At 44.2% G+C, this 11,458-nt stretch overlaps 1 protein-coding gene across 5 annotated transcripts in view; it reads left to right on the forward strand.

Moving 5' to 3' along the window:
* hmg20a (high mobility group 20A) overlaps nucleotides 1-10,803 on the forward strand; it is a 58,527-nt gene extending 47,724 nt beyond the window's left edge. For 3 of the 5 annotated variants that reach the window (XM_070865000.1, XM_070865003.1, XM_070865001.1), the window contains exons 7-10: nucleotides 994-1,069; nucleotides 1,876-2,091; nucleotides 4,798-4,930; nucleotides 7,786-10,803. In XM_070865000.1, the coding sequence (XP_070721101.1) occupies nucleotides 994-1,069; nucleotides 1,876-2,091; nucleotides 4,798-4,930; nucleotides 7,786-7,789 (429 nt within the window). In that variant the 3' untranslated portion in view covers nucleotides 7,790-10,803. Of the gene's footprint in view, nucleotides 1-993; nucleotides 1,070-1,875; nucleotides 2,092-4,797; nucleotides 4,935-7,785 lie in introns of those variants that run through there. The other 2 variants (XM_070865002.1, XM_070865004.1) reach the window with 1 other exon arrangement.
* Nucleotides 10,804-11,458: the final 655 nt, after the last annotated feature.

The raw sequence follows: 11,458 nt of genomic DNA on the forward strand, positions 1-11,458 counted from the left end.
GAGTCAGAAGGTTGTGGGTTCAAGTCCCACTCCTGGGACTTGGGCACAAAAATCTAGGCTGGCACTCCCAGTACTGTACTAAAAGAGTGTTGCACTGTTGGAGATGTATTTCGGATGCGATGTTAAACCGAGGCCCTGACTGCTCTCTCAGGTGGACATAAAAAAGAAGAGCAGGGGGAGTTATCTTCAGTGTCCAGGCCAATATTTATTCCTCGACCAACTCCACAAAAAAAACACTCTGGTCACTATCACCTTTCTGTCTGTGGGAGCTTGCTGTGCGCAAATTGGCTGCCGTGTTTCCCACATTACAACAGTGTCTACACTTCAAAAAGTATTTCATTGGCTGTAAAGTGCTTTGGGACATCCCGAGGTTGTGAAAGGTGCTATAGAAATGCAAGTCTTTTTCAAATAGATTTTTGATTTGTCTCAATTCTAAAATTCTAAAACAGTGTTTATATTCCTGTTTGTGTTCTTCTGGTCTTGTAAATAGTCTGTGGGACACAAAAATAAAATGTACCTGCACCGCGAGATGCAGTGAAAGAAAAGCAAACCCCCGAAAGCCAGTGGGAGCGACTGTGCAGATCATTGGAGCCCTATTTGTGTCTCCAGCAATGTTCCTGACTTGTGGGAGAATAGCAAATGGGATGTCAAGGACTTCCTGAGCAGTATGCAGGCCAGTCTTGCATACTTCCTGGTAGCCTATTGCTGAGCAACATGAGCAGAACCTGGGAGGAGGTCTCCAGAATGGCCCTCCTGTACCAGTATGTGGTGGGGAGAGGCGAGGGAGAGAGAAAATAAATTGTCTCAGAAAAAATATGGCAAATATCTTTACAGGAGAACCTGTGGAATTTGTTCCGATGTATTTTTGCAGAAAGCTGTTTAATTTGGCTTCTGTGACAACATTGTTAGACTCTTGATAACATGAATAGGAGGGAAGATCAGTAGCTTTTTCCAGAATTATAATAAATGGATGATTCTATATATTTTTTACAGAAGCAGGGTGAGCTGAAGGATCGATCTGTGTTGGACATTCCTATTTTCTCTGAGGAATTTTTAGACCACAGCAAAGGTATGAAGAGCCACTGTAAATATTGTAGCGCTGATCATTCAACAACAAGGAAAATAACATCAAAGAGTCACATAGATATACATCAATGTTAAAGCATTGATAGAGCCCATTCGGCCCAGCCAGTCCGCGTCAGCGAGCGAATAGTTCTAATCACAGTTACCCACCCTGTTCCCGTATCCCTTCATCGACCTATCTAATATAATCTTGACTGTTGACCGTTTCTGCCTCAACCACTAACCCTGGGAGTGAATTCCACAACCTCACAACTCTCTGTGAAGATGTTTCTCCTTCCCTCAGTTCTTAGTAACTCGTGTTTAATCTTGTATCTGTCCCCTCATTCTTAACCCCTCAATCAGTAGAAGCAGTTTGCTTCTATCGTCCATAATTTTATACACTTCTACAAAAAAAAATACCCAATTGTTCAAATATTTCTTCATATCAGGCAGAATCCGCGAGATTCTGCATTGCACCCTCTCTGAAGCCTCAATATCCTTCCCAATACTGCACACAGTACTCTAACTGAGGTTTTATATATGCTCATCATTATAGCTTGGCTTTTGTTTTCTATCCCTCTTGAGATGAAACCTAGAGTCCTATTAGCTTTTTTGTTCTTTGAACCTGCACTCCGAAGTCCCTCTGCTCTACCACAATGCCAAGCCAATTTCAATTCAGAGTATAACTACTGCTGTTTATTTTAAACACTCATGGGAGATCTGCTAGTTTTCGTTGCTTTCTTTCTTGTGGTGCCCAGTAGTTTGTATCTCCAGTTTAAAGTTGAATCAGTTGTGTTTTTCTTTGAATTGCAGCTCGGGAAAGGGAGCTCCGTCAGCTGAGGAAATCCAATATTGAGTATGAAGAACGAAATGCAGCCTTGCAGAAACATGTGGAGAGCATGAAAACGGCGGTCGAGAAGCTAGAGATTGATGTGATGCAAGAACGAAACAGGAACGTTGTCCTTCAGCAGCACTTAGACACCCTGCGGCAGGCACTGACCTCCAGTTTTGCCACGGTACCACTGCCAGGTACCTCAATCTTTTGTGGATTTAGGACAGTGGACTTTTAAGATGGAAAAGTGAAAACATTTCCAAGTCAGACTTTTTCCAAAATAGGAAATAAACGTGGTAACAAGCAACGATCCGGGATGAAGGATGCTCAACACAAGTTCGAGGAACAGCACCTCATCTTTTGTTTAGGCACTTTACAGCCTTCTAGACTCAACATCGAGTTCAACAATATCAGACCTTAACCTCTGCCCACATTTTGCTCTGATGTATTTTTTCTTTCTTTGTCTCCCATGGCAGCTGGTAATTATCCTGCCATTCACACCCTATCTAATCTTTCTCTAACTACTGCCATTACCATCATCCCTTTTATCTCTCCCGTCTTCCACCCAATCACAGACCTTCCCTTTTGTTCTTTCCTCCCCTCCCCCTTTCAGTGCTCCTTAAGAATTTGTTCATTTCGAACATTCGCCAGTTCTGACGAAGGGTCATCGACCTGAAACGTTAACTCTGCTTCTCTTCTGACCCTGACCCGCTGAGATTTCCAGCATTTTCTGTTTTAATTTCAGATTTTGGCATCCGCAGTATTTCGCTTTTGTATGACGAATGCTCTGATTGCTACCAAAAAGAGTCACAAAAAGGATCGCACTAAGGAGTGAGGCAAAACAAACAAGCTCTGGTATACATGCAGTTTATATGTTCTGTATAGGAGTGGGTGAAATCCATTATGTGGATTCCCCAGCCTGATCTGTTGTCAGCTGAACTCCAGCAGTGTGCGGAGGATGTCCTCCTTGACGAATGAAGGTGGTGCTGCAGTACTATGACTCATTGAAGACCACGGTTACATTTTTAGTGAAATAAGCAGTCTAATCTGACAGCTCAGGAGTGACCAAGCCATACAGACCTGGCAAGGTCTCCAGCTTCAATCTCCAGGGCAGAGATTGTGATACTACAGTTGGTTCTTACGTCCCTGTGCTAGTGATAGGTTAAGGAAGTCAGACAGGTTGTCCCTCCTGATTGTCAACTAGAGACTCCTGCTGGAAAGTGCACATACAACGAAATCTGGAATCCTCGGGACCGAATCCGTGCCAATTTTTGGGTTTTGCTGGATTTCGGACAAGAAAATCAATAATCTGAAAGCCAACTAGAGACTCCTGCTGGAAAGTGCATAAACAACGAAATCTGGAATCCTCGTGACTGAATCCGTACCGGATTTTGAGTTTTGCCAGATTTCGGACCTCGCCGTGGGCCGAATCTGTGCTGGGTTTCGGACCTCGCTGATGCTTTGCTCCTTGCCGATTTCCGGCGCTCTTTTTCACGGGTTTCCTCGTCCCTCGCTGCCCGATGTCGCCAACTTGGTCGCCTCAAAAATGTCCGGTTTTCGGACAATTCCGGTTTTCGGGACATCGTACCTGTATATGGATGTTGGGCAAGGATGGGATCAGACACGCTTGTCTCGGCATGCGCATGTGGAATAGCCACTTGGCCAAGATATCAAAAAAAATTTATTGCTCATGGAACTAACCCAATCAGAATAGACACCTTCAGAATAAGAAGTAGAAAAAACGGGTAAAAATAGATAATGGTGCTTGTTAACAAAGCTTACCTTTTGTCTGTTGTCATTGAGCTAGATGTTCTTTCCATAAATTAGAAATATCTATTGAAAACATTTTACAAGATTCTTTGGCAGTTTTGCTAGAATTGCATTGAAACTATGATCTGATTTTGGTTGTTAAGGATTCTTTATACTTTGAAAGTCACAGGAATAATTGCCCTGGGAATGGGATGTTCGATATCGAGTATTGTAATGGTGCCAGAGTTCCACAAGATGACTAACCCTGACTCAGGGGATCTGCACATTCAAAGTTAAAAATGGACACTCAAAGGGTATAATCAGTGCCAGTAGATTGCTGCCATGTCAGAGTAAACTTGGTGTTGTGTGTGTTACCGATGTTAACAAGGGTGGCAGCAAGTAGCTCGTAAAGACCATGTTCTACCAAATGGTGTGGTGAAGTTTTGAAGGAGAAGGGGTGCATGTACTGTCCAGTGGAGCAGCAAAGTGACACACCAACAGATTCTCACCCAATGATTTCTTAACGGCAGCTTTTCAGCTTTGTATCAGGAGTGATTTTGGCAAGAATTGTAGAATTTAAAGGTTCTATATAGTCTGTTTCCTTGCTTGGTACTTAATACTAATTAACGTACAGATATAATAACCCATTTTACAAATCTCTTGGACACAGCATAACCCGTATCTTGCCATGACTTAGCAGGGCACTTTTATCCGGTGAAGTATTTTTTATTTCCAATTCTTTCCTCCCTTGAAGGTGTGGATACAGTTCCTTGGGTATCTCAAGTACCACCGTGGCTGTCCTCCAGGTGTGAACCTTAAAGTGCCTTACAGCAAAACCAGGTCCTATTCCCATCGGATATCTCATGCACATTCACTTTGTCACTGGGAATGTGTGAATGTCAGGAGGAAGGAAACAGGATGTTAAGCTGGCTAAGTTTAAGCTTGGATGGTTGAATATTCTGCAAATACTCCTTGTCTAGGCTCACAAAGTAAGAATGAGCCTCGCTTGGTCGCGGTACCAGGGGGTATCCCGGGAGGAACTGGCGCTTTCAGGAGGAGGGAGGCAGAAACAGTTGTTAAAAAAAAACATGAAATTGTTTCTAATACTGCTGTAATCATGTAAATAGAAGTTTACCATTTGTTTTTTTTTATAGGTTCTGGGGAGACGCCCACCCTGGACACGATTGACTCCTACATGAGGAAACTACATGGTGTTATTTTATCCAACCCCCAAAATAATGAGAATCTCATTGCCACAGTCCGCGACTTAGTAAGCCGACTTGACAGGTGAGGAGGCAAATACTCCACATTAAAGAGTAATTTGTGTTGACCCTTTGTGCTTTGTGAGAGCATTGGTAGTCAGTGGGGATCTCTGTGTCTGGCAATTAATTTGAGCCGTAATTGGATATTCAAACCTATCCACATGAATAACTGAAGTGTTTGCAGGGTACTATTTGTACAGTGATTACGGACTGGGCCAGGGTGGTGTAACTTGGGATAACAATTATATTAAGATATAATATGAAATCACCATAACATGCAACATGGATTAATGGGCCGAAGCCAAGCACACTCTCATTACCTACAAGATAAACTCCCCCAAACAGATACAGGACATAAAACCCTGAAAACATTTTTTCTTTACAACCATCTCTTTCTTAAGAACATAAGAAATAGAGGCAGGAGAAAGCCATACGGCTGATCTTCGACCTCAATTCCACTTTCCCGCCTGATCCCCATATCCCTCGATTCCCCTCGAGTCCTAAAATCCATCTGTCTCAGCCTTGCATATACTCAACGACTAAGCATCCACAGCCTTCTGGGGCAAAGAATTCCAAATCCACAACCCTCCGAGTGAATTAAGTTCTTCCTCATCTCAGTCTTAAATGACCAACTCCTTATTGTGAGATTATGTCACCCTAATTCTAGACTCTCCAGCCAAGAGAAACAACCTCTCAGCATCTAATGGGCCCAAGTTTCCACAAGAAAAAAAAACGGGCGCCCCTCCGAGTTGGGCGCCCGTTTTTCGCGCCTAAAACGGCGCCTAAAAAAATCTTCGGTATTCTCCACCGACTTACAGGTCCTGTGGCACTCGGCGCAGCCGGCACGAGCTGTGGGGGGGCGGAGCCAGGTCCCTGCGCTAAAAGCAGTGCCAGGACCTCTGCACATGCGCGCTACAGTCGGCACGCAAGTGCAGTAGCTCTAGGCGCCGAACTGTGTGGGAGGGGCCCGAAGCACGCAGCCCCTGGCTGAATGGCCTCACTGGGGCTGCGTGAATGAGGCTCCTCCCACGGCCAGCTCCTGCTCCCCGCCCGACCAGACCCGACACTCGCTCCCCCCCCCCCCCCCCCCGCCGACCAGACCCGACCCGACACCCGCTCCCCCCCCCCCGCCGACCAGACCCGACCCGACACCCGCTCCCCCCCCCGAGACCCGCTCGCCCCGACCCGACACCCGCTCCCCCCCGCCCCGACCGAGACCCGAGACCCGCCCCCCCCGACACCCGCTCCCCCGACCCGACACCCGCTCCTGTTCCCCTCCCTCTCCTCCCCTCCCTCTCCTCCCCTCCCTTTCTCCCTCTCTCTCTCTCTCCCTCCCTCTCTCCTCTCTCCTCTCTCTCCCTCCCTCTCTCGCTCAGCGGCACGAACAGCTGCAGAATTCTCCCTGGCTGAAGCACTTTCACACAGGTAGGAAGATGGTTTATTTAATCTTTTCTTGGCTTATAAATGTTTATTCAGGTTGGATTTATTTGTATAATATTTGTAGAAGTATAAATAAGGATTTATTGTCGAATTTAATGAGTTCCCTCCCCCCCACCTCGTTCTGGACGCCTAATTTGTAACCTGCGCCTGATTTTTTAATGTGTAGAACAGGTTTTTTCAGTTCAACAAAAATCTTCACTGGTGCCATTCTACTTTAGTTTGGAGTACATTTTCACTGTGGAAACTTTCAAATCAGGCGTCAGTGGCCGGACACGCCCCCTTTTGAAGAAAAAATTCTGTTCTAAACTAGAACTGTTCTACCTGACTAGAACTGCAGAAAAAAAAATGTGGAGAATTGCGATTTCTAAAATAGTCCGTTCTCCACCAGTTGCTCCTAAAAATCAGGTGCGAATCATGTGGAAACTTGGGCCCATAATTTCCACCCCCACTCATAATTTGATGGTTGCCTAATAACTCCGAGTGCAACCACTTGGCTGTAACTCTCAGAAGGCTGCGCGGTTGAGTCCTGGGACCTCTTGTCTTTCCAGCCCTGAAATCTGCAGAGTTACAGAGATGCTTGGAGGTCCAATTAAAGTAGTTTTACTGCATGCATTTTTATTTTTATTACATTCCCCTCAACAACAAAAAATGAAGTTTACAGTTTCATTGCTGGCCACCAAGCAAAAACAATATTTTAACAGAAGAGCCAGTCACAGCATTTTGTAAACATGAAGTGTTGTACACTTACCAGTTTAGCAAAAACACAGAGCACGCTGTTGGCTGTCTGGTGGATTCCAGGTGACCAGTTTGATCAGGTGAAATGATTGGCAATCTCTGGCTCCTGCAATGTCACAATAGGTTTGGCAGAATCGAACACTGGCGCACTGCAGGAACAAATGACAAAATGGAGGATTGCAGGTTCCTTTTGTAACGTGACCATAACATGGCTGATTGCTACTTGAGTTTAAAAAAAATATATATATATTAATTGAAACCATGGCAGCTTCAAAAGAGCTCCCTGTGCACTATGGCCCTGGGTGAGATACAGCAGGGCTGTTGACACCCATGCACCTGCTCCCTGGAACGAGTTGATTCCATCATGGGAAGAGAATAAAAAAGGAGAAAATTAGTTGGTGATGGGAGGGCGGAGGGGGTGGGGGATGAAGTATTGGTTATTTAACTCAAAGACAAAAACATAGAATTGTTTTAGAATTTAACATCTGTTTGTTTTCAAAAATGTTACCAGATGGGGGCTGAAACCAGATGTGAAGGAAAAACTCTGTTGGGTGATTAAACAGAGAGGTTTTAACATAAATATTCCAATTCTGGCTAGATGATGAAAGCTTCGTCAGGTTATAATTCTTAATAGAGCAAAATGGTCTTTGTAATTTTAAAGTTGTCCTTTTCTCTCTTCTCTTTCCCCTTGTCCCCCTTATCCAGTTGAAATGATGATGGTTTCGGAGGGCTTGGACATCTGTTCACACAGCTGGAGCAGAATGAAATGGAAGGTGCCACTTAGGTTTGCAATGGGAACAAAATGGCAGCTACTGTCTGAGGACTTGGAGTTTAGCCTGTCCTGGCGAAGAATTGTTCCTAACTAATGGGTCCCCTTTCATTTTTATGGACTGAAAGTCTGCCGTCCTACAGGGGACTGTTGTGTTGCTTCTTGTGAGCTGGAAGTGTTGCTATCTTCTAATTCCTTAAATGGTTGACTAACGCCAAATATTCCTGTATTATTTATGTAATGTGTCCTCTTGTGGCATTGGAGACCTTGGGTGCTCAATCATCAAATTCATCTATTTAATAGCTTTTTAAAAAATGGTTCTCCCCCTCTACCCTGAAAGTGGTACAGGTATATATCTATATATTGAAACAAGCTTCTGGGTGAAGTTGGTGTTTAATGATTTTAAAAGGTGGCTTTCAGAAATACAGACTGAATTGCCACGTCTTAAGACTTTTAAAAAATTTGATTGAGTGCCCCCCATGATTGAATTGGTAAATGCGCTGCCCAGCGTAGAACTGAGTCACAGAGACGAGGGAGGTGCCAGAGTCAATGCTGACTTCTCTGATCTCAACTAAGATAGCAGGAGGGGGGGATACAATTGGCCTCAGCTTTCCTAAGCTGTTGTGGGGGTGGGAGCATTGTCAGAGTCTGCACTCCCGATTGCTGTCCAGTCATTCCTCCTTGGTAAGGGATGGGATCTAAATCAGCTTTGATGCCTCCCACAGGAAGACAGCTGGTGACTTTTGCGGGAATGTACACGGTTGATGAGGGACTGAATCCAACTCAATCGTGATACCCCCACGGTCGAATAGTTTGCCAAAACTCGCTGTGTAAGCTCACATATGAAGAATGAGAACTAGGGCAAGATAGTAAGGTGCCCATGGAACCATGTCTCAGCAGCACCCTCAGAAGAGGAGAGAAAATTATATTCTTTGCTGTACATTAAACCCTGTGGCCCAAAATGAGACTGAATTGTTGCAAAGAATATTGCATAGTATCTCAATCATGAATTACAGTTAAATGACCCAGGGAATGCATTCATCTTATGGTGCTTTAGAGACATTGTTGTGAATGGAACATAACGCCAGAGAATACACTCAAGTGAGGCTGTTTTTTTTTAATGTTCTTGGGTTTCGGGGGAGAGGCAGTGAATTTTATTGCATCTGTTGAATTGGGACTAATGGTCTAATCTGGATTTACTCTCTGGAAAGGCTGAGATAATATCGGTGGGGCTGCTTCACTTGTGTTCGGGTGTTTAAATCGGAGCCAGAGTGGGGCCTGATTTCCAGGTGGATTTGGTTTACACGGCGCCAAATGGGTCAGGTCTGTTGTATTGTATCTCGGGTTGTGGCTATTTTCAGAATCGCACCAACCTCTCGTGTAGTACAACCGGCATGTGTGACTGTGTGAATAACTCCTTGAGTACCAGAAGCTGTTGAGTATTTTAGAATACGCACCTCAGATGGAACTTTATCCCCCCCAAAGAGTAGGGGCCCTCCTTGCCCCTGAACTAGGGAGGCAGTGTTCTATTCCTAAGTGCTGTCCACTGATCTCCAGTGATTGGAAAAAAAATGCAGAGGTGGACATCAGGTGACGATAGGATTGTACTCGTGAAATGTGGCGCCTCACCTATTTACATAAAGGAGTGAAAACTAACATTCCTTAACAATTGACACTTTCTACTTCCATGACTTGAGCACTGAACTGTATCAGCAAATGGATATTCTAACCTACTTCAGTGCATGGTAGTCACCATTATAAGGTTAGACTGCAGTCTCCAAAAGGGTACGAGAGATGTGGTTTGGCAGTCATTTACAATTTTATAATTTTTGGGGGGCTAATTTTATCCTCTCTTTAAACGCCGACTCACGCTGGGTGCAGTTCCACAGGCGTCAACTTTACCTCTGCAATCTCGCACGAGTGGCCGTTGTTCAGTGAATGCTGGCAGACGATGCAGGGCATCACAGGTGAGCCGAATACTGTCCGACCTCGCTGTCTACATATGAGCACTTTCAACAGGGGACACTGGGCAGAGCTCAGGAGTATTGACCCTGGCTGACTTTAGAGGTGTTGCAACTGGTCTTCAAGGAAAATTGGCTAGGGTTCTCATTTCCTCATCACTATCCAGCAATAACTGCTGGAAGTATTTCTGCTAACTGAGGGTAGGGTTGGACTTGGCTCGAATGGCCCACTGATGCTCATTATGTATGCTTCCATAGGAAGAATCATACTTTGGATGCGGTACTGGATGGTCACCGCTACCTAGAGAATTGTATCCTAGCATGCGCCATTGCTTGGGGAAGGGAGTACGAAAAACAACTAGCAGTTAAGATTTGCTGCCAAATTTACTGATGTATTGCATGCCTGAAAATGTCAAGCGTTCTCCATCTAATGTTTCAGCCTTTCTTAAGTAAAAATATGTACAGAAACTTAATTCTCCTCTTCTGAAACTCTTAATTGACCTCTATTGCATGCACATTTGAGAGTGCAGTACACCAAATGAGAAGAATTAGTCTGTTAAGTCTCTCACAAATTTCCTTAACAATTTCTGGTCTTTTTCTGCAACTCGATCTTTTCAGGTTTAGAGACTGGTTAATCCTCGGAAGACTGGATTTTATATTTTGCTTGAATACAGATTAATTTGTAGCCTTAAAAACTACAAACTTTCAGGGGTCAAGCCACAACATTTCCATTTGCAGAAACACTGTGATCTCTCTTACTGTGTTGATAAACTGTTTCCTGAAGGTTGTTAGGGAACACAGTCTGATCTAAAGCACTGCCAGTAGACATGCTGGTAATACAGAGAATAGACTGAAATGTTCTGCAGCAGCAGTACAGATGTTCTTTCAGGCTGTTAACTGATAAAGCAATTTATGTATACAGATTGTGTTTCGAAGGAGTTACAGTGTAACTGCAGTTCAAAATGAACACTATTAAATATTTATGAAAGTTGATCACTTATTTTTGTGCACTTGTTTTTAAAAAACGTCCACGTCACTCCAAGGACAAGGTAAGGTCACAACAAATCCATTTTGATTTTTAGGAATCTTGTTAATTCTTATAATCCTCCCCACCAGAGTTGATGACTGACATATCTGTCCCTGTGAAAAATAACAAGTGGAATAATTGAAGATGAGCTTCAAGGATTTTTACCAGGCGTTCCAGCCGGGTTCCGCAGAGGATAACCCACTTTTTTCTTTTTCTTTTTTTTTCTTTTAAGAAATTGCTGCTTGCTCTCTTCGAAGTTTGAATTAAACAACTTTAGGAAGTTTCTCTCTGCTGGCTTAGTTGGCGACCTGTTGTGGTACTGAGGCATACAGATCAGGAAAGTTTCGATCCTGGTCTGTTGGGTTTGGGCTCTGTGAGAATCGGCTGGTGTTCTCTGCTGATCACCGTACAATGGTTCCTACTAGAAAATATGCATGTGTGAACATCAGCGAGGACAGGATCAGCCAACTTATAAGAATATAAAAATTCAGAGCAGGAGTAGGCCACATGGCCCCTCGCGCCTGCCCTGCCATTCAATAAGATCATGGCTGATCTTCTACCTCAACTCCACTTTCCCGCCCGATCCTCATATCCCTTAATTCCCCGAGAGTCCACAAATCT

This window comes from Pristiophorus japonicus, chromosome 21, assembly GCF_044704955.1.
Source record: "Pristiophorus japonicus isolate sPriJap1 chromosome 21, sPriJap1.hap1, whole genome shotgun sequence".
Classification (NCBI taxonomy): Eukaryota; Metazoa; Chordata; class Chondrichthyes; family Pristiophoridae; genus Pristiophorus; species Pristiophorus japonicus.